The sequence below is a fragment of the Melanotaenia boesemani genome, chromosome 12, assembly GCF_017639745.1.
Source record: "Melanotaenia boesemani isolate fMelBoe1 chromosome 12, fMelBoe1.pri, whole genome shotgun sequence".
Taxonomy (NCBI): domain Eukaryota; kingdom Metazoa; phylum Chordata; class Actinopteri; order Atheriniformes; family Melanotaeniidae; genus Melanotaenia; species Melanotaenia boesemani.
Genome location: NC_055693.1, coordinates 27,982,778 through 28,007,052, shown reverse-complemented (window position 1 = coordinate 28,007,052; position 24,275 = coordinate 27,982,778). Strand labels below are relative to the sequence as shown.

At 37.3% G+C, this 24,275-nt stretch overlaps 1 protein-coding gene across 1 annotated transcript; it reads right to left on the bottom strand.

The window, feature by feature from the left end:
* Nucleotides 1–4,837: 4,837 nt before the first annotated feature.
* On the bottom strand, nt 4,838–22,398 carry LOC121649860 (lactase-phlorizin hydrolase-like). The gene is made up of 16 exons (XM_042000959.1): nt 22,258–22,398; nt 18,576–18,688; nt 12,477–12,909; nt 11,144–11,150; nt 10,678–10,762; nt 9,896–10,574; nt 9,156–9,804; nt 7,536–9,071; nt 7,168–7,436; nt 6,798–7,088; nt 6,503–6,701; nt 6,143–6,345; nt 5,955–6,061; nt 5,669–5,800; nt 5,272–5,495; nt 4,838–5,109 (listed from the first exon to the last, which is right to left on the bottom strand). Exons 1-16 carry the CDS (start codon nt 22,396–22,398, stop codon nt 4,838–4,840), a joined length of 5,340 nt encoding a protein of 1,779 aa, XP_041856893.1.
* Between the last annotated feature and the right edge of the window lie 1,877 nt (nt 22,399–24,275).

Here is a 24,275-nt window from a genome sequence, read left to right as displayed (position 1 = left end):
AATTGTTTTATTGCAGCCTTGTGATAAAATCAGAAAGACTCTGGACTCAAAGCTTATATCTGAATCCCCATTTCCACTCATGTGTAAAGAACTCCAAACCTGAAGTTGCAGCTATAAAACATCTTAAATATATAAAATAAAGTGAAATTAGTCCAAGTGGTAAATTTAATTAACCAGTGGCAGTTTGATGCTCATGAAAGTAATCATAACTTTTAGAATTTATTTTACACTTTTTGACCAGGTGTGTTTCATTATCATTTTTAAGGCCAACTCAAATGTAATATTTTCCCAGTTACAGCTATTTAACCGCCTGTAAGAAAGAGACTAAAGTAAAAATTAAACAGTATTTAAACTGTTTTCATTAATGAACTTTCAACCAGAAGCCTGCTTTGAGGCTTGAATAAGAATCATAGCAAGACAGCGTAATAATCCCGTAACTAGCAGAATATTCACGACAGTAGGTTTAGCCTGTGTGATTAAAAAGCCAGAGAAATTAAATCTTGGGAATAAGGAAGCTAATGTGAAGGTGGTATAAGTCACAAAACAATGTGCATATTCAATAAAAGCACAATATATATTCAGCAACACAGAATACGCCACAACAGAAATAACTGCTACAATAAACATTAGGAATTTGAGCTTATCGACCAAAACTGATTTTATTAAAACATTTTAACATGTAACAATTTGCTATGGAGGATATTTCTGTCTATGGTGAGGATTAAGTGGAGTAAGTGTTAGGGATTAAGCTGATAATAGCCAATAACAGCAGGTAACATTAGGGAATAGAAGCCTGTTTTCAGTAGTCAGGGCAAATTTCAGGAGGGAAGCAGTGCATTTTCCTTTTTGAGACAAAAAATAAATAAATAAATAAAAAATCAACTGTTAATGGTACTAGCTACATTTTAAAATGGCTATAATAAAGACAAACACAGTTGTGCAAACTGACTTATAAAAGAGAATAAATTAAGTACAGTTGCTAGTCTGTTTGAGATGATATAATAATCTGTGAGAATATGCTGAAGAAATCAAACGTTTAAATGTTCAAACGTTTTTAACATTCACATGTTCATGAGTTGAGATTCAGTGGGGACAGTCTCTGATGGTCACTGTTGTGGCAAAACTCAGCATCGGGCCAAATTTCCTGAGTGGTCACCCAACATTTCAAGCAAAGTCTTTCAGGAAATAACGTATATTAACGTATATTAAGCAGAATAATGCCTAATGTCCAAAGCTCTTCAAAATTGAAAAGCACTGGAGATGAATCAGACTTGAAGCAGTACAATTTAAGATGAGATAAGACTTTGTTGATTATTGATCCCTCAGTGGGGAAATTTACATAACACAGGACAATACCAACAATAGCAGCAACAGTTACTGTATCTTCTACAGAAATGTTATATCAAGAAATTTGGGCGACCTCTGCTGGATGCTTGCTGGTACTGCTACATAAGACCATCAGCAACAGTCTCCAAAAACCTCCAAGTTGAAGCTACATAATGAAGGATTACCAAAAGACACACAACTGCATACAATCAAACTCTGAAACCATCAGATCCCCCCTTCCCCCCAGTGCCACTGGATTACCTCACTAACAACCTTCACTAACTCTGGAAAATAAAACCTCAGCTTCCCACTAAACATTCAAGGATCCAGACTAACTTCACAATTTATGTTGTAAGAACGATTAATGGGCAGCAAAATGTGAATTTTTAAAATAAGAAATATCTGTGACAATCCATTTTTTAAAATTGGGTCTCGCAGTTATCTTACGAATGCAGTAAAGCCCCATTTCCACCAATGCATCCTTTTGCGTTTCTACTGGCAAAAATAAATAAATAAAAATATAAAAAATAAATGGAATGGATCTCAGAATATCCAACCAGACCCTCCCTACTTTTTGGGGACCCTTCTTTTGGGGTCCTAATCTTACTGATCCGACCCAAAAAGGTGGAGCTTGACTCACTGCAATCTATTAATTGATCAAAAGAATCATCACTTTCCTTGTGACTCAACATTAAGAACAAAGAGACAACAGCACAATATATAAACAGACAAGGACTTTGTGTTGTCTAAAGCCACATGCTAAGAAGAAGAATGCAAACTGCTGGATGTCCACCATTCTCCTACATTGTTTCTGTGTCTGTTATATTTCAGGTTTAGCATGCTATGACACAACGCTGTTACCCACCTTCCAGGAAAGGGTGCAGTTGGCTTTGGAAACAGAAATCAGGGTTTACCAAACCATCCTGTGCTGAGCTGGACCTCTGGTGGAGACAGCGTTTTAGCTTAGCTCTCTAAAGCCCTAAGTTCATTTTTAAGCAACCATAACCTCATGATTGTCTTAGTAGTTAAAGTGAATGCTGAAGATGCAAATTTTTAAATGGTGTCCCCTTTGTGTCAGCAGATATTCATTTTGTCAATAATTGTTCCAGATAGCAGACATGTTTGGGCTGAATCTGGGCTACTACAAAAATGCACACTGGGGCCATTTTTAGGCCAAACATGTTTTGCTGTCTGGGATGTGTTACTTTGGGGCATTGCTTGCATGATGACTGCCAAATGTATCCTGTATTTAATCATCTGTGAAAATCATGAGTTTTTAGACTTGACAAGAAAGCTTACTGTTGAGCAATACTTTAGTTAAGACTTAATAAGACTTGAGCCACAGCAGGTGCACTATTGGGCAGCTACTGTTTATGCAGAGGCTTGTAGCAACATGCGTACTCATCAGTCAAGAAAATATTGACAAAGTTAAAAAGTTATGCTAAAATCTTACTGTGTAAAATTCAAAATATAGTTTTTACTCTGTTATTCTTTGTTTTTTTTTTTTGTTTTTTTTTTCAGATTTTACAGGGATAGTGATCTGAGCAGCTTTAGGCTTTATTCCACTGCCAGAATAACCCAGTTAATTCTGCTCGGACTATTGTCTAGGGCAGGTAAGACACCAACATTTTACTATTAACTAGCACAAACTGAACTAATAAATAAATAAAATACTAGAATTTGGTTTTTTCCATATATATTTTATTGACAACAAAAAAAGTTATATCCAAAAGAGCAAAAGAGCCTCAATTACAAAGTTATTACAATTAAAATATTATATAAGAAGTCTCGTTTTACATTTTATTTTTTCCCTAAAGACACAAACAAAAACAAATAACTACCTTTTAAGAAATCTGAAACATACCACTCAAAAAGGGTTTAAAGTATAATGTACACCTTTGGAGTATGCAGATAAATGTATATCTGTTTTAAAGAAACCTCAATGAATGTGCAGTTAGAACCTCCTCTCTACGTTTTCCATTTCAATGTTCTGGTTTTTCTTTGAACGTTTTGTCCTTGCAAAGAACGAAACACATAAACATATTGTCCCCAAAGCAGCAACAATCAGCAGAGCAAATGTGGTGTTAAGGCCAATCTGAGCATCATCGGCAGAGAGCTGCATACCCAGGAAGCTCACAGGGTTGGCTATGACTGGCTCGCTTGTTCCTGCAGAAAAACACGGAGGCATATTAGCAGTTATATTTATTTTGACCAGATAATTCATGAGAAAGCAAACCTATGCTGTGTGTTTAACAGTAGAGTAGTAGATATTTTACAAAAAAAACGAAAATCATCATGTGCAGGGGAGTAGAGCTGCTCTATGTTAAATGTGAATGAATTAAAGATCACTGGCTTAGCTTGATGCAAACTCTGAAAACAGAAGGAAACTACTAGCCTAGCTTTGTGAAAAAGGAAAACGATCCATCGAAATTACTGCGAAACTTAATGCTTTTCAACTTCCAGTATTTGTTTCGTTTACAAAAGTTGCCTGTCAAGCCTACAATAGCAAAAATAATCTAGAAAATCACACTTTCACCATGAAAGAGTTGTTCTGTCATAGTCTGTCGGTTTTAGGTTTTTTAAAAGCTACAGTGTGTGAGATTTACTGACATCTAGTGCATAGCAATTACTTCAAATGCCAAGCACAGATGTGAATGTTTTCATCTGTGGGTGGATTCAGCGGCCTTAAGTGCATCAGTGATTGCACCAGAGGTAACTACCTCAGCCTTGTGTACACATGTACTGTCTTCTTTTATGTGCCTTTTAAGGTGTTACTTATCCCAAATCGTGCCGTAGCTCCTATCAAACTAAGTTGGTACTGCAGTTTTAAAGCTTAGTGGGTTTTCACTTCACCAGCTGAGTTGTTTGTTCATTCACAGACGCTGTAGTAACAAAGGTGGCATAAAAATGGCAGCTGCCATGTACATTGACTCATGGCAAGTGGATATAAATGGCTCATTCTAAGAAAAACCTTAGTTATTTTAGCACTGATTAGGTACGAATAGAAACAGGGTTTTAAAGATTTATTAAAATCTTCTGTGACTGACCTTTGATATTGTTACACACTGCACCTTTAAGTTTGGTTCTTGTTTGATTTCTGTTTCAAAACCTGCATTAATTCAGTGCTGTCCTTGCTTCCTGATTAATTTTGTGTTTATTCTCTTTTGTATTCTGTTGTGTTTACTTGTGTTTGCTTCTGTCATACCTGGTCTTCTGTCATTATTCTTGTTTCTTGTGTCCTGACTTAGCAGAACTTTCAGATTGCTTTTGAATAAAGTCTCACTTAACTTGACTCGCCTGCTTCACGCCTTGCCTTTTACCTTTTACTAAAGGATGGTAACATATTCAGTCAATTATTATATTACCCTTAAAATGGCAACTACTTTTTAATTACACGCAGCGAAACTTGTTTAAAAACTTTGGAGGCACTAACAGGCATAATTTCATCCATTTTTTGTATTTTTTTTTTTTTTTTTTTTAACCTTCAAGCCTTTTCAAAGTTAAAAAGTTTTTAACAATCATCTAAGCAACTATTAATCAATTTACCTTCAGGTTCAGGGTTCAAGCAGTCATTGGGCCCTAATGCAGGATCGGGGAATCCATTGCAGTTGATGACAGAGGAGTAGAAAGACACTGAACTCTTTGGCACTCGAGGAAGTTCGGGGTCTGAGCGATTGACATGAAAGAGGCCAAAAGTCTCTGTATAACCTGCGGCCCACTCCAGGTTGTCCATCAGTGACCAGGCTGTGTAACCAATGATGTTCACATCATCTAACAAGTGAGCTGGAAGAACAAAATAACTTCTTTAGTAAATAAAAATACACTTAATTGATCTTTTTTGGGTGTTTGACTGTTTTTCAAAAATGAATAATTTATCTTGGTTATGTCTTTTTTTCAAAAAACCCTTATCTAAACTATAGTATATTTCATGAAATTTTTTGATACCTTTCAACACTTGGTTAATGTACTTTTCATAGAAGTAACGCCTGTGAACATCATTTAGATCAACAGGCCCCTGTTCTGAGACACCATTTTCAGTGATGATGATTGGGGGATTTCCATACTCTTCCTTAATGAATTTCAGTAATCTGCGGAGGCCAAAAGGTGTGATTTTCAGCCATGGAGAACCTGTTTCCAGCCAGGTGCGATCAGAAATGACCCCGGCACCCCTGAAAGAGTCAAATAATTAAGATGTTTTTTTTAAAAGCTTGCACACCACTAAGAGGGAAATATTTTCAAAGAAATGCAAATATAGTGTGATGGTACAAAATATTCTGGAGTCTTTTACGTCTGTCACTGATTTCAGAAAATATCACTTTATCCAATGATGATGCTTGCTTACTTGTCAGCCTCAAAATGCTGATTGTCTCCATGGTCCACATTGAATGCCAGGACAGAGCAGTAATGGTTTAGCCCAAAATAATCATGGGTCCCCTTAACTCTTTGGATTTCCTCCGGTGTAAATTCAGGCAGCCTACAGAATTTAAAGTGCAATAATTATACAATAAACTGAAAGAAAATGTAACATGCAAAGCAGCTAGGGGTTTGACAAATGTGTACATCTCTAGTGTATCTCCAATGTAACTCATGCTAGTGTTTCAAGTTTTAAAGTTTAGTTGGTATAATACCTGGATTTTGGCAAACCAGCAGCAAGACTGCGCTCTCGAATGGTTGTCTTCATTACCTCACTGTAGTCTCCATTAAATATGGGATGGGAAAACCAGCCAAGGTACCACTAGAACCAGAATAGGACACACAGTGATTAGTATAAATAGAGGAGAAGGTTTCATGCTAAACCCCAATGGACTTTGCATACCTGCACCACACGTCGTGCAGCATCAACGTCCTCCTGTTTATGGGGGTTTCTGGGTTCTGCCCAATCAGAATTGACTGTGATGGAGATCCTTCCTTTCTGTTCAGCCCGATACTTGTCGTTGTAGAGGTGCCAGGCCTCAGCATGAGATTTAATAAGGTTGTGACCAACAATGTAGGGTTGAGTACCTGGCTGTGAACTATCTCCTGGAAACACACAAAGAATGCATGGCATTATTATACTGCAAAATGTTTGTCAATAAAAATGATAGATTTTGTTCTGTGAACATGTTCCTTTTGAGCAAATTTGAATTGCTCTCCAAAATTTTGATATCTAAATCTAAGAAACATCTCAATTACTTACCTGGAGCATGTTCTCCATTGACATGGCCAAGCACAGCTATTATGTAGGGCTCATTTAAAGTGATCCAAAGTTTAACTTTATGGCCAAACCTGCCAAAGATGACATCAGCATAATCCCTGAATCTTTCCACAATAGTCTCATTTCTCCAGCCCCCCACATCCTGCAGAGCTTGTGGAAGGTCCCAGTGGTATAGAGTGATCTAGAAAAACAAACAAAAAAGACCCAACTAATTTACAAAATATGCCAACATACCATTTCAAATATGATTTAAGATGCTATAAATAACTATACGAACTTGAGGCTGAATGTTTGCAGCAAGCAGTGCATCTACCAGTCTCTGATAGTAATTTAGTCCAGCCTCATTAATGTGATTGGTAGTGCCGTCAGGAAGCACCCTCGGCCAGGATATGGAAAAACGATAATGGGTCACTTTAAGTTGCTTCAATATAGCAATATCCTCTTCTATTTTATTGTAACTGTCACAGGCTATGTCCCCAGTGTCGTCATTTAACACTTTCTGGGGAGTGTGAGTAAATTTATCCCAGATGCTGAGACCTTTTCCATCTGCTCTCCATCCCCCTTCAACCTGGAAATAGAAAATATAAATGGTGCATAAGTGTAATTCTCTGTCGCTTCGTTAATAAATTAGTTTTAATTTAAGTTACCTGGTATGATGCTGTTGCACTGCTCCAAATGAAGTCCATTGGGAAATTTCCATAAAGCATCTTCTCATCATCTGGTGTGGGGAAGCCATTATCCTTAATGACTTGATGGTAGGTATGCGCTGAATACCTGGGTGTTCTTGGGCGGTTTGGGTTGTTGAAGTCCACATGGTGAAGCCCAAATCCAAGGCTGTAGCCATGTAACCACTCAAAGGAATCCATGAGTGATGTTGCTGTGTATCCTTTCAACTTCACACCATCAAGTTCATAGGCTGTTATAACACAAATACACATAAATGAATAATTAAAGCTAAGAACAATCACAAATACTTAAAAAATGTATTTACTGAAATTTGTTTATATCAGTGTACCTTTCAGAGCCTCATCAATGTAGGTCTTGTAATAAAATCTTCTGTCAGTGTCATAAAAATTGGCCACACCATTCTCTGTGATGAAAATCTCTGGATCCCCATACTCTTCTTTGATCCAGTTGAGGAGTCTTCTCAAGCCCCATGCTACAGCTTTCTGGAAAGCAATGGAGGAAGGTGGTGCTTCTGGATCCTCTGCTTCTGAAAAGTCCCAGTCATGTTGATAGGAATGAGGAGAAAGCAGGCCTGTAATATGGCTAACTATCTTTGTGGTATAGTGATTTACGCAGAACACGTCAGCGGTTCCCCTGATAAATTTCTTCTCCTCTTCAGTGAAAGAAGGGAGTCTTGACTCTGAAAGTCCTTGGAGTTCACTTTTGGTCCCAACTTGCTGTTTCATTGCTTCAGGATAGTCACCATTCTTGAAAATTGGGTGTGCAAACCAACCAAGTTGGAACTGCATTGCACGGTCAGCAGCCACTACTTCACGGGGAACATCAACATCTTTAGGCTCAACCCAATCAGAATTGAGAGCAATGGATACTAGACCACCTTGGGATTTGCGATACTTGTCATCATAGGTATGGTAGGCCTGGGCGTGAGCTTTAATTAGGTTGTGTGCAACATTGTATGGTGCAGTTCCTGGGTTCTTAACATTTGGTGGGATCTGTCCAAGTCCATATCCTAACCATGCAATTGTTTGAGGCTGGTTGAAGGTCATCCAGAATTTCACTCTGTTGCCAAAGGTGGCAAAACAGAAGTCACAAAAGTCATTGAAAATGTCAATCATCTCTACATTTTCCCAGCCACCAATGGTTTGCAAAGCTTGAGGAAGGTCCCAGTGATAAAGGGTCACCATGGGGGTGATATCATGTGCCAAGAGGCCATCAATTAGTTTATTGTAATAGTCAACACCTTTCTGGTTAAGGGAGGCACGCCTACCATCAGGGAAGATCCTGGACCAGGACAAAGAGATTCTGTATGACTTTACTCTCAGAGCTCGAAGCATGTAGAGGTCTTCCTCAAGTCTATTATAACTGTCACAGGCTATATTCCCATTAGCATTCTCAGGGATATTGCCAGGTTTCTGAGTGAATTCATCCCAGACACTTGGTCCCTTCCCATCAGCATTCCAGCCTCCTTCAATTTGGTAAGCTGAAGATGAAACTCCCCAGCTGAAGTCTTGTGGGAAAGTACCATAGTGATACATTTGTCTCTGGAATTTTGGCTGCTTGGAGAATTTCTCCCAGATGACGTTTGATTTAGATGGAACCTCTGAGGATGATAGAGTGATAAAACGACGAGAAAATGGTACTTGTGGCTTCTTAAAACCATCAAGCTTGCGTGATCCAAAGCCATTTTGCTTGATAACTTGAGAGAAGAAATATGCAGATTGCTTTGGGGTTCTTGGCCTGCCTGCATCTTCAAAGTTAACGTAGTGAAGCCCAAATCTTTGGCTGTAGCCCTGTTTTCCTTCAAATCCGTCCATGAGGGACTGCACTGTGAATCGCTGCACATCCACTCCATCCAAGGATATTGCTATGAAATGCAGACACAACAAACCACATTAAACTTGGAATTGTTTCCACTCTGTCGCCTTTGATTAGAGAAATTACACAGTACCTTTCAGGGTTTCATCGATGTAACTCCTCATGTACTCCACTCTGCTGGTGTCGTTGAAGCTGTCTCCACTGTCCTCTGTTGGCATCCCATTCCCAGTTATGTAGATAGGCACTTTTTTAACTTTCAAGTATTCTGTTGAAATGTAGTTAAGGAGCCTGCGAAGTCCCGATGGTACAGAATAGATCCACTCAGAGGCTGTGGAAGGCCATGTGGGGTCCACATGTGGCTGGAAGTCTCCTACTCCCTCAGGACCAGAGTTGCATCCACCTTCACTGCTATTAACCAAACGGGAGGTGTAATGGTTCAAGCCAAAAAAGTCAGCAGTTCCAAGTATCCTCTTGCTCTCTTCTGGAGTAAAAGCTGGTAGTATAGCTGGCACAGAGTGTGGACATTCATTTCTTTTCTTTTCAATCTGAGTTTTGAGTGCTGCGGGATAATCTCCATCTACAAATATGGGATGTGCAAACCAGCCCAGCATGAACTGCAGGTATCGATCTGCAGCTGCTACATCTTCAGGTTTGGTGGGGTTCAGGGGCTCAGCCCAATCAGAGTTCAGTGCAATGCCCACTTTGCCTCCCTGTGTCTGTCGGTACTTGTCATTATAGATATGCCAAGCTTCGGCATGGGATTTGAGCACATTATGAGTGACCTGAAAATGTAAGAAGAAATGACTGACTAAATGCTCCAGAAGAAAAAATAAACGCAGTTTCATTACTTGTCCATGATGACATGACTTTTACCTGATATGAAGAAACCACATAGTCCTTTACTCCAGGTGGATGCTCACCAGTGCCATACCCAGCATGGCTCACCACCCAGGGGCTGCTGAATGTGTTCCAGGTTTTGACCCTGTCTCCAAACCTGGAGAAGCAGAAGTCTGCATAGTCCTTGAAAGCTTCAACAATGGAAGTGTTGTTCCATCCGCCTGAGTCTTGAAGCGCCTGAGGCAGATCCCAGTGGTAGAGAGTGGCAACGGGTTCAATGCCGTACTCTTTGAGAGCATTGATCAGGTTGTCATAGTAGAGAGCCCCTTTCTCTGATTGGCTGCTTTTGTGGCCAGAGGGGAAAATACGAGCCCAAGAGATGGAAAACTGGTAGGTTTTGACTTGAAGACCTCGCAGGAGGTAAAGATCATAAACCACCTTGTTGTAACTATCACAAGCTAGGTCAGCTGTCTGATTAGAAAATGCTAGCCCATCATGTCCAAAGCGGTCCCAAATGGTTTCTCCTTTCCCACCTTCTAACCAACCGCCCTCAACCTTAAAAGACTCTGTAGAGGTGGCCCATTGGAAGCCAGAAGGGAATGATTTAGTCAGAAAGGCATCTCGTTCTTCTGTGGTTTGGGCCCCAAATTTGAGCCAGACCTTCTCATAACTACTCCTGAGCTCTGTCACCTCATTGAAATCTGGAATGTCATGACTTTTGAAAAAGAGCAGAACAAGAAACAAACAAAAAACAAAACATAAATGGGTATGAAACGGAGATTGGTTATACAATATCGATTAGTGACATCACCTCTTACCTGACAGGAGCATCATGGATGTCCAGCTTGCCTACCATATCCTTTATGTCACATCCCATGACAGTGATGCCACTGCCTTTAAGGGCTACATGTTAATGACAGAATAACAAACAGTTTTATGACTAACAAAGGAAAATGAAGACATCTACAAACTATATCTTTCTAGTGCAAAAAGTTATGCGATTACTTGATATGTTGCAAGTACTATTGCTGTTTCATTTAAGACATAAGCATTATCTACAATCTGCGAGACATATGTCTTAATTTTATTATAAAATATAAAATTTGAGAGTTTCTTCTCACAGTTATACAAGGTGACGGATAAAACTGTAAAATGGTTGAGTGACGCTTGATTTTAAATGTGGGGGAAAACAGCAACAATGTTCATTTCAAGCTGGCAAAATTACAAAATCTATGCCACTGTCATTCGAGAAAACATATTAAAATAGTTTGACTTCAGGGGTACAAGAAACCTATTGACAACAGAGGGAATCAAAAGAATGTACAGGTCATGTCTCATTTATCATTTGGATGGTCATGCTGGTCACAGGCAAACAAAACAACCATCAAACCCTGTAATTGCTCTATAAACATGGATTTAGGATCCAGGATAGTAAAACTCTCCAAAAGCAATGTGTTAAACTTTAAAGGATAAATTAAATATGCAAATTTATTCATGTTTACTCTTCTGGATGATAAATAATATAACACTTCTGCCACCCAAAAATGTTTGAATTAACATCTTAACAGACAAGCAGAACAACATAGTGAACATCAAATGGTCAGTGTGCCATATTCAGAAAAAAAACAGTACCGGCACAGTCAGCATTTTCATTTAACACCATATCAAAAGAAAGAACTTGTTAATAAATAGACATATCAGCATTTATTAAATCATTTGTCCTGTTACATTTTTACCTGGATAAAGAAATAGAATATTTGCTAAATGTCACAGTCAGTAATGCTGAGCTTTACATGACAATGAGGAAAGCAGCGCTGCAATGAAGTAATTAGTAGTTATGTTGTTGTATTGTTTACTATTACCATATTGCATTCTTATTATATTTCCTCTATTTTTTGACTGTATTTTGACAATATAATGTCTTTGTGTTACTATTGTTATCTGTATATATGCTTCATATTTTCTGTACTATGTGTAATGCATGCCTGATTCTCAGGGACTTCAGATGGAAATTAGAAAGCTACAGTCTGATTCAAAACATATTTTCCTCTCTGATTAATGCTGATGTACATAGTCCTTGTCCAATAAACTAAACTAAACAGTTCAGCTGCACTGGTTGTTGAAACTACAGTATATCTATTTACCTCTAGAAACACAGTAAAAAGCAAGTCCTATGGGTCCATACGTTTCTTGCAAAAATTTACTGGCCCATAACAAATGTGTGATTTACACTTATCACCTTCAACACTGTTTGCAAATGATGCTATAATTTGTTTTTAGATTGTTGTGTTAGTTTAATTTAGTTACATATTCTTATTTGAAGGCTTTAAATTTAGGACACTGTTTTAACTGTGGACAGAAAAAAGATGGTAATTCCACCAGAGGCACATTTATCCATTTAATAACATTAGTCCGTTACAGTGCAAGCTCTAATTTATTTGAAATGCTCTTGTTTTTGCTTTTTGGACACAGAATGTGTTTTATTTCCTCTGCCAGGAAAGTGTTGATGGTAAAGCTGGTGAATATTCTTGTTGAGCTGCAGGATATTTTTGAGAAGACTGGAAGCATCTGCAGCCTGCCCATCATGCCAAACTTCATCCAAATCACTTAGTGTTACCCATGAGTGTGCCAGTGCTGCAAACTCCTTGAACGCAAACTCAGCATAAAGCTGGAACACCTCTGCCAGCCTCTGGCTCTCCCAGCCTCCATACCTGGATCTCAGAGACTCTGGAACAGTTGATCCATGAAGGATGACCAGAGGCTGCAGTCCTACCACCAGCAGCTGCTGTAGGAGGGTCTGGTAACACTTTACCACAACCTGCTGAGGCTGGCTGGGGAGTCCAGTTGGAAGGAGCTGAGTCCATGAGAGTGGCACTTTGAAGTGGGTAACCCCTCTGCTCTGGAGGTACTCAAAGTACTGCTTAGAACCAGGAGGTATGAGACGACTGCAGTCAAACACATCATCTCTTTCACTGCTGACATCCTCTACTGTCAGAGGCCCTGCAAGAAGCATGAAGTCCTTCTGTCCATTCACTCCACTTTTCAACCCACTGTAAAGACATAAGATGTGCACACACACAACCCACAACTGTGTCTTCATTGTGGCTTGTTAAAGGATGAACTGACACTTCCCACTGACTGCAGAGCTATTTAAAGCTCAATGTTTGGCTCTCATGAGTTTGTTATGCAATTTTGATCAATATCACAATCAGTCATAACAAAATATTTTACAAGTTCAAGTGTTTTATTGTGGTCATGTGACACAGTCAGATAGACTATGGACTCATAAGTTATACAAGTTATATATCTTGACCTTGTGCTTTAATTATATAAAATATAAAAAGAAAATAAATACATTAAAAAAACTCAGAGGAAAAAAATACCAAAAAGACTGGTATAAAATAAAATACAATAAAATATTAAGCAAAACCATTCATCCCACCATCATTTAAACTCTAAAAGTGTTGTTTTGACCTTAGTCATCTAATGCAAGGTTTGAAATAAAAATAGTTTCTCTCTTCTAAATGTTATCAATAATAATAATAATAATAATAATCGTATGACCACTTCTTGACTTCCTGTCCACATCTCTGGAAGGAGATGCTTGCTTCAAACATGTAAAGGAGGAGTTAGTAAAATACTTAACTTGATAGATATAACTGAAATATTTTTGCACTTTTTGGAGAATTTGTTTAACTTAGGCTATACGTTTTGCAATTTGCTGGTATAAAACCTACAATTTCACCTACATAACCAATGTGAAATAAAAAGAAATGAACACATAATATGTATTAGAGAAATCTAAGAAATTGAATGCTTGTATTTTGCAGGGAAAAATTTAGGATTGAACAGATTAACAGCCACAAATTAATTAAAAAAAAGATAAATTTATAATATAAAATAAATAAATTAAATAGATTAAAAACAAGTACATAAATAAAATAATGAGATTAACTGAAAATATCTATATTGTTTTTAATTCATTGCAAATTTGCTACAAAAAACCTCAAAGGGTTAAAAACTTACGTTTGCTGCTTTTGAAACTATGTTTTTTAGTAATGTTTGATACAGTATATTTCATAAATAGATTTTTATGCATATTTCTAATAAATATATTCTGATGGGCATAATAAGTTTAAATGGTCAGAGTTTAGAGTTTAATTTAAGAGCAGCTTGACTTTGACCCTTCACTGATCTAAAGACACCGAAAACAACAAAGAAAAAAACACAATCTTTATAAGAAAAAGTTTTGATTTTTGAACATCTCACCACAAAGAAAAAAGCTTTCTTCAAGGACCCAAATGGGTTTTATGCACTTAAGATGTCTAGCTACAGGGTATAAGAGACAAATTGCGCCTGATGAAATGTGTCCAATGTTTATTAATTACAATGCTTACACAATAATCTTGATTGTATCAATGGTTAGAGATACCTTGGCTTGTTATGCAAGTTTTACTGAGATTATTGAGTATTTTTTATCCTCTTTATTTCCTCCTGTAGTTGTTCATTAGCTGTATAGTAATTAAGGCAGCGCTTGACAAGATAAAAGTTTTCATAACTGTTCACCACATGTCAAAGTTCATGTGATATCGTGTAATGCCGTTAAACTGCACATAGATGTGTGGATGTGAAGGGAATCAAGAAAAACACCAGTAAAATTACAATAATCTGATTCACATTCTTTAATGTCAGTGTGAATCTAATATGAGTAGAACAGATGATGGTCAACATGACTCCATTAAACCCCTAACATTGTTCAGAAAAAAGTTATATGAACTGTTTACTTTAGAAAGATCTTCTGCTACTATAATGGACTGTCAGAGGGAATTTGCTGTATTGCAATGCTCCTTAAAACAGATATATATGGTTAAAGACGTAAGAAATATAAGTAAGAAGAGAATATAGAAAAGTAAAAGTGAAAGTAAGAAGTGGAATAAGGAGCTGAATGACATGAAAATATAAATAGAAAGAAAGAAATCATGCATATATTTGATATGCAGAGGCATCACTGTTCTGGATGAGACTGCAGTAGTGTAGTGTTGTCTGCCAACTTATTCAAATTCACGAGGGTCTGTGGAGGTGTAATGATTAACTGAGGAAGAAGAGCAGTGGAGGGAGGATAAAGCATTAGAATTGATTATGGATAAACTCATTACCATCATGTTACGAGATACATCTGGGCCCTGCGAGGGCAGTCCTGCAGGTTTTTAATGTTTCCCTGCTCAGACACACCTGATTCAAATTAATGACCGAATTTTGAAGCCCTGAGATCCAGTATAACTGCTAATTTGGCTCAACCATCGTGCCATTATTTTGATATCGAATGAAGAGGAAAAGGGACTGAACAGGCATGGTTCAGAGCACACGTGACTTTTTCTCATTGATGATACTGTTTGTGGTTAGCTGGGTGGGAATCAAGCTTGGCATTGGTAACATGCATGTGCAAGCATGCTGTTTGTGTTGTCATCTAGTATGTGTGCTCTGATAGAAGATTAGTGATTTTAAGGTGGTTGGTAAATATTATTTAAACCATTGCTACTTGACATAAAATGTGTTTACTTGATGTGTTGTATCTTCATCTACAGGATGTTGACGCCTTGATTAGGATGGAGGTGCACAAACTCAGCCTGCAGGTCTAAGGTATGTTGAGAAGATAAAACTTGAGACATTAATCTGATACTTGAGTTTAAGACTTCAGTTGGGGTTTATTTCAATCCTGTTTTCGTTACTGTTGTGTTTCTGTTGGAATGGATAGGTGAGGCCGGCTGTAGGTATACTGGTCTTTTAATACAAAAGGCGAACCGCCATTACACAATGCACTCACTTCCACATACAATCACCTACTGAACAACTGCGGCACTCTTCTTCTATACATTCTCAGTAACCGTATCTGGAGGCAGCGACCCCTTGTGATAGCATCAATCACAACAATTACCTGTTTTCTTTCTGGCTTTCTGTTTTATTTTATAGCATTTTTTCCCCTTGTGTATTCTGTTTGCTTTACTTCCTGCTTCCAAAAAAAAAAAAAAAATGTATTGCCTGAAAGGGAGTGGGAAGAAGATAAACCTATGTACTCCCACCCCACTTTGCAGTCCAAATTGCAGCTACAACTTTTGTTCTACTCACAGACAAGTGATAAGTTCTAACAATAGGTACAGTAGACAGCAGTTACTGCATAGCCATTTAACCAACAGTAGTAAAAAAGGAAAACAGATATATTCACGTGATAGGCACACGATAACCCAGGAAGGACAGTAGTGTTATACACATTAAGGTAACCTTTCATTATATTGAGACCAGATCAGATGCTTATATAACATTTTGAATCTGTGGACATTTCGACATTGTTTCTGTTGTGAGCTCAGACTGTTCCAGAGTTTCACCCCACGTACAGACACACAAAAACTTTTCCGAGTAGTTCGGAATTTAGGTAAGATAAAGTCTCCAAATACTCTCATGTTATAATCACTTATTCGAACTAAAAAAAGCTGTTTTAGGTTTATTGGCAACATTTTATTGAATGCTTTGAATAAAATTATAGATGTGTTATAATTTACAAGATCCAAAAACTTTAACAATTTAGACTGCAAAAACAAACTATGAGTATGGTCCAAAAATCCGACCTTATGCATAATCCTCACTGCACGTTTCTGCAAAACAACCAGTGGATTTAATGTTACCCGATAAGTGTCCCCCACACTTCAACACAATGTGTGAGATATGGGAGGATCAAAGTGCAATATAAGATACAGAGTGAGTTCTTATCAAGGTATGGCTTAACTTTATTTAAAATTGAGAGGTTTTAAGAATTTATCTAATGTGGGGCTTCCATAATAATTTGTTATCAATTATAATTCCTTAACATTTACTCTCATTTACATATTCAATATGAATACCATCAATGGTGATAGGTAATTCTTATTTTGACTATTAAACATTGTTTCTTTGGTTTTATCTATATTTGTAGATAATTTATTCATATCCATCCATTTTTTTTTTTTTTTCAATTCAATATTCACAGTTTCTATAAGCTCATTATAATTGCTACCACTAAGAAAGATGTTAGTATCAAGTTCAAGTACTTTGGATACACTGAAAATATTATTTATATATATTAAACAGTATAGGTCCTAATACAGAGCCCTGGGGGACACCACAAACAATGCCAAGCTTATTAGATGTTAACTGCCCCATTTTTACGTATTGTATTCTTCCTCTTAGGTAACATTCCAGCCAGTCTCTGGCTATCCCCCAAAGTTTTCTAGTTTTCCAGTTTATTGAGTAAGATTGAATGATTAATGGTATCAAAAGCTTTTTTAAGATCAACAAAAATACCCACTGCATACATTCTATTATCTAAGGCAGTAGTGATTTCTTCAATTGCTTCAATCATAGCCATTGAGGTAGTTCTCTGAGGTCTGAAACCATATTGGCCTTCATGTAACAATTAACGTTTCTCGAGAAACCTTTCAAGTCGAGAATTGAAAAGCTTCTCCAGACTTTTTGCAAATTGAGGCAATATAGATATTGATCTGTAATTTGTGAATCTATGTTTGTCATCATTTTTAGATAAAGGTATTACTTTTGCAATTTTCATTTTTTTGGAAAACAACCAGACTGAAATGATTGATTAAAGATATGTGTTAGGGGTTTAACAATGATTAGGATAACTGTTTTAACCAGTGTTATGCTAATATCATGGCAGTAAGTAGATAATTTGCTCTTACACTTGCACAGTATTTACCACTTCCATCTCATCTGTTGCTGAGAGGAAAAATGACACTGGATTATTTGTGATAGCTTCCTTACTTTTATCAATATCATGATCTGAGATTTTCGCAGCCAATTCAGTATATTACAATACAATATTACATTTTATGGACTTGTGAATGTATACAGCGACCCCGCCCCCCACTTTGTTTGGTCTATTCAAAAATCGTAACTCATAATCATTTAAATCAAAGTGAATACCTCTATCGACACTAAACCAAGTTTGTGTGATGGCAATAACCCTAAATCGACATTCAAAATATTGCAAATATTCTTTGATTGAGTCAAAATTTGCATACATATTTCTACTATTGGAATGGATTATTGACAAATTGCCATTTGGTTGGACAATGTTAATAAACTGTTCTTGAGTAAAATAATTACAGTTTTTAACGATGGAAGACAGAAAAGTTTTGTCCGGATCTATCTCCGTATCCATGTCTGTTGTGTCACGCTCATGATAAACAGAAGTTTCCAGTTCTATTTGCTTATGTTGCGAGATTGACTTTAATATGTCCATGTCCTTTCTTTGTGTCATCTATAATTTTGGTATGGTTTGGATATGGTTGTGAGGTATATATTTACCTTACTTCCCTTGGTGACGTTGTCATTTACAATCTGTCCAGATCCTCCATTTTCCTCACCACCAATACCTTTGCTTACTCAGGCATTCCATTCAATTTAATGAAGATCTTGCAGTTGGTTATCCATGTATGTTGAAACTTACCTAGCTTTTTTAGGTGTCTTGCCTTCCTTGCGATTTCAGCATTTCTCTTTGTCAAATGTTCATTTATGAAAACGTTTGTATTTCAGTTTGCGTCCTTGTCTTAAAAGTGCCACTTTGTTTTTTTCGATTGATAAATCTCATAATGACAGCTGTCGGTCTCTCGTTTCTTCTGGGCAATGGGTGATAGGCCTCTATGTGCTCCAGATTAATCTCAATCACCTTACTTTGGAGGAAGGATGCCACCTGTTGTTCCACTGACCACATCTCCTCGTCACTGGGTTCCCCGCTTTCCTCCTCAGAGGCTGCTCCTGCTGCGTTGTGACGGCAGTCACCTCTCCACATAGGGAGTCGAGAGATTTTTTATCTCCTCGAACTCTTCCGGTGTCAGCGTCGGGGGTTTCTTTTGCGATACTGGTCGAGTCTTGAATAATTCCTTTGATCAATTGTTTTGCTTGCGGATTAACTTCCGTTAAATTTCATTAAAAAAGAACGACAAACACACGATGGACAGACAATACAAACACTGCGTTCATTTGTCCTTTGCCAGTTCATTGTTGATGTGTGTTTGTTGGTAGTTTGGTCAGGTCCTTAGTGTTGGTCTTAGTTGTGTTATCCTGTGTTATCTTAGTATGGACGTTTGTTAATTAAATTATCTTTAAGACATTCCACCATCCACCTGTGTCTCTGAGTTCTGCGTTTGGGTCCTACCACATCGTCTCCTGTGTTCACGTTTCATGACAGATGCACAATCAAACAGCAATATTAGGAGAGTACAGTTAAACAAATATCACAATTTAGCCAAAAGCAATTATGTTATGAGGCTAATGATAAGTCCGACTTGTGCCGAAACTATTTTTGTCTTTGTAATATGTTATCTTTTTTCAAAAGGGTTTTTATGATCACAAAGCAGTAGTGTGCTGAGAGCATGTTGCAGCACTCAGGTAGGTCTGCATAACAGAAATTGTGCTTGCCTGCACAATTTGTAAAAACATAAACATTAATCAGTTCAAGTTTAAAGCAACATATACTTTTTATAATCTTAAAATTCTGTGCTTCTGAATAATTTTGGTGGCACACTGATATTCTTGATTCACATTCCTGGGGCCTCATTCTCTTGTAGTGTCCCAGGGCTGAGAAATTGCACCTCACAACCTTGTTCCGGCTCGGAGCATCATGTGACAGCTGTGTATCAGGACGCAGGGTTTTCTTAAAAAAAATTTTTAACATTCACTGTGGCTCATTGAAGAGGCAATATGTGCTGTGGAGGACGTCACTGAGACAGAGCAGAGGCGATGAGTGGCAGGAGTGGATAGGTAACAATATGCAAGACAGATGCTAAATTAGCCTTATTTAGGCAAATTTTTTCTTATTTCTTGAAATTAATATTCTTATTCTTCATATTATCATTATTTTTTATTCTTGGTGGAAATATATGGAGTTATTTTTGTGTTTTTATTAAATGCAAAAAAAAAAGTGATCTGAGTGGAAAAATTATCTGAAAGGAAAAAAATAAATTTGATATAAATATTTTTCACAGTGATAGCAAAAGATAATAATATTTGAGACTAAAAAAAGTTTTGAGATAAAGTATCTTGTTATAGCACATTTAAAAAATAATTTGACATTTAAAAAACTAATTTCCTAGAAAAAAAACTCTCTTAAAAGCCTTTCTTTACTCTCAAATATATATATTTTTTGCTATCAGAGTGAAAACTTTTACTCTCCCAATTTTTTTTCTCTCTCAAAGCTTTTTTCTTCTCTCTCTCAAAACCGAAGTCTTTGCTATCATTTCAACATTTTGCTATCGATGTGAAAATTGTGTCATGGGCGGGTCCATGTTACTATTGGTCATTCTCAACCGAATTGACAGCTGGGCGGAGATCATTTCTCCACACTGATTACGCCTTTCTCATTAATATTCATGACTAACTTTCCCTGCGCTGTGATCCACCATTGATTCACTGGGAGGTGCAGACATGCAAAAAAAAAAAAAAAAAAAAAAAAAAAAAAAATCGGACCTTATCACGTTATAACGTGACATGTTTATTGTAAAAACGTGAAACGTATCACGTTATAACGTGATAAGGTCTGATTTTTTTTATTTGGGTGACAGCACCACGCTGCCGTACCACGCTTCCGTACTCCGCCGCCAAAAACAACAGATCAATGCATATTCACTATGTTGAAACGATAGCAAAGACTTCGGTTTTGAGAGAGAGAAGAAAAAAGCTTTGAGAAAGAAAAAAAATTGGGAGAGTAAAAGTTTTCACTCTGATAGCAAAAAATATATATATTTGAAAGTAAAGAAAGGCTTTTGAGAGAGTTTTTTTTCTAGGAAATTATTTTTTTAAATGTCAAATTATTTTTTAAATGTGCTGTAACAAGATACTTTATCTTTTCAGATAATTTTTCCACTCAGATCACTTTTTTTTTTTGCATTTAATAAAAACACAAAAACAACTCCATAGAAATAAAGCTATCATAGTTGAAACAGATACACAAATTCGTGCAGTTCCAAAGAGCTCCTTCAGCTTTGCACATCACCAGTTGGATTTAGTTATTTGGGGGTATTTCTCTTTATTTAATCAAGAGCGTAACTGTTTGATTTGAAAGCAAGATTTCTTGTTTTCATGCTCAAATATAGTTCTCAAAACTCTCACACTCAAAAAGCCCCCTGTAAATACACTGTAAAGTTTGCAGTGTAACATTTACAGTGTAAATGATACAGCACTTTAAATAAAAACTTTCAGGGGATATAACTTTATTTTATTTTAGTTTTTAGTAAAACTAATCTTAAATAGGTTATATGAACTGTGGAAGGAAAAGAACTAATTAAACTAATGCACTTGAGTTGAATCAGTGTAATTCATGCATGCATCATGTGTGCATGTGCTTAACCATGATGGGGGTTGGCTGTTCAGTGAAGTCGGTCCTGGAGGAATCCCAGCGCTTGTCATGTTTTTAATTGCACCATATCAACCTCTGCAAGCACGGCCAACAGTTGTAACTATATAATATGATAGCCTCTATTTTAGAAGCATTATTACTGTCATTATTATTATATCCTTTATCTAACCAGGAATATGCATCATTAAGATCAAAGAACTCTTGTGTAAAACATGAGTCACATGGTGTGTTGCAGTTACAACACACTGCACGTGTACAGCATAAGAATTATGTAGTACAATTATGTACATATATAACATATGTGCTCTAGGTATATTTTGGTCATAGGATTTCTTTTCTTTTTTTAAGATTATTTAAATAACAACTAAACAAAAGAAAAGAATAAAGAAAAGAAAGTAGAAGAAAAACATGCTTATTTAAGTTTTAAATCCACCAATAGAAATCAAATCTTTTTTTTTTTATGCTTAGATGTATAAAAATAAAACTTAGAAAACTGTTAGACTTTTCTCTTTGTGTGACAAAAAAATAAAATGACCACAAATCAAAAACAAATAAAACTGTTATTTTATCATATTTTACATTTGGCTGTTGGAAGATTTCTACAGACCCAAAATAAAACATCCACATTTTTTCAGACCACTTTTTACAAACATATCAAAATGCAGTAGCTTGCAAGTTTGCTGTAAATATGATCACACCACCCATCTCCGTCTTTCATTGGCTTCAGATTGGTTGAACTGGTTAACTTTTCTTGCTCCCAAATATATCGTTCTTCCTTTCAAAACTCTGTTCCTTTTCTCAGGTTTAGCATTGCAGGTTCAAATCTTCTGTGCTCAAGCTTGGTCTCTTTCCCTTACACCCTGTCACATTCTCTTCTCTCAGAACTTCTGCTCGTGGATATTTTTCCTCTGTATGGCTGCTGAATGAGCTGTCTGTCAAACATCCTCCAGCCAATAGAATACTAGATAAATCTGACTGAGCAAATAGTCCCTACCTTCTTCAGGGTGTGAGGCAAGTTCTTGTCTCCAAGGGGGTCCCTGGTGGGATGCTCCTCCACCTCCTGTGGTTCCTGTCTCTGAGGAGGTCCCGGGTTGGCGGTCAAGGTGGTTGCTCCTCTACTGCCTCTGGCTCCCATTCCTGAGGGGGTCCCAGAAAAGACGCTCCTCCTCTGCTTGTAACACCAGTGCCTGTCTTTGGGCTTATCCTACTGGACTCGCTTCTCTGGGTTCCAGTTTGTATGCCTGAGAGGAGTGCAGCTCTCAAAGCATCCTGAGAATCACCAGAGGTCTAGGCCACCCTCCAGAGATCCAACTCCTACCATCGCTGCCTCCGGGCCGCCCTCCACAGATCCAGCTCCTACCGTCGCTGCCTCCCAGCCGCTCTACAGACATCAAGCTCCAGTCTGTGCAGCCTCCCAGCCGCCCTCACAGCCACAAAGCTCTGTCTGCTCTTTTTGTTTTGACCTCTATTTTCTCATTTAGCTTCAGCTTATTCTATGACCTGTGCTTTGCTCTACTATTCTCAATTGCCCGATCTTCCCATTCCTCCCCTGCTGTCATCATTCCAAGTTAATGAGAACTGTCATTTTTAAGAGAAGCATTGTTTCTTACTGCAGAACGTTTAAAAAAAAAAAAAAAACATCACAAGCACGTAAAGGAGCGCTGTAGAAATGGCTGCTCCGTCAGTATGCCTGTTCTGTCTTGGATGGGTTGTACTGAAAACATGAATTTCCCTGCAAAGGGATTAATAAAGTATTTTTCATTCATTCATTCATTAAATCAACTTGCTTTCATATTAATTTTTCATTTGGCCTAAACTTACATTAGTACCTAAGTTTCTGATCTGTTTAGGTAGACAAATTATGATATTTCCTATAGGATTAAAAAATGCATGTAAGAAATCATTGGGAAGGTGTGAAAGAAAGCTTTTTTCTCCTAATATAGGGGATCAAAGTGGTGTGTGGGTGCTTTAACTTCAAGTGTTAAACCTTGTTTCTTCTGTCCCCTGTTGATTTGAGAGACTGGGGGGATAATGAAGGTGACAGACTACCAGGCCCCGAGAGAGACCACAACCAACAGGAACCAAAAAGTGGAATCCTGCTCCTTGGCTTTCATTAGAGTTTACATTTAAGATCACAGGTGTAAGAAGACAATTACAAGACTTGCATTAAATAATTTCTCATCAAGCAAAGTTTTAATATCTAGTTTACATAATCAATATCAATTCAATTACTGTAGGAATTTTAAGGGGCATTAACTTTTAATTTGAACCAGAGCAGTGTAGAAATGCACTTGTAATAGTATCCTGATAAAATGCAGATTTTTTTTTATAGATGCAGTGTGCAGAAATGAAAAGATCGTTTTCATTCAAGCAGCTGCTAATTGTAACTCACCAGAGAAATCAGTTTCACAGCTGTAAGAACAAACATGTATGACAAAATAACCAGCATTTCAGATAACAACAGGTCTAGTCACAAATTAATCTTCCAGTCTGTTAGTCCTGCATCTCAGCAGCAGATATCTGCCTCAGGGATGAAGCAACCTGAATTCTTCATGTAACAGGTGGTCTGGATCTGCCATGATCACTCTGGCTCACTGACCTCAATGTAGACAGATCTGTCACGGTTTTTAGGGCTGTGTCAGCAGTTTTACTGAACACTTTGACAATTCCCAGCAGCTTGTTTCTGTCCTTGCATGTTTAAAGACCAAACCAGAAGATAAAGTTAACAGTTGATATAGACTCGATACAACAAAAATTAAACATGATCATAAAAGTAAAATCTACATTAAACCCGCAGTGTTTCCAATAATAATAATACATTTACTGAGGAGCCTTCTTACTAAATGAATCCACATAGACCTCAAAAGTCAGCATGTCATCTAAAACAGTTATCATGTACTTCAGCATTTTCACCTGAAATGACCACAGATAAGTTCACTGTGCTTTTGAAACATTCATCACGTGTCCTCAACATAAGTTAAGGAAATCCTGATCACTGACCCCATGTAATAG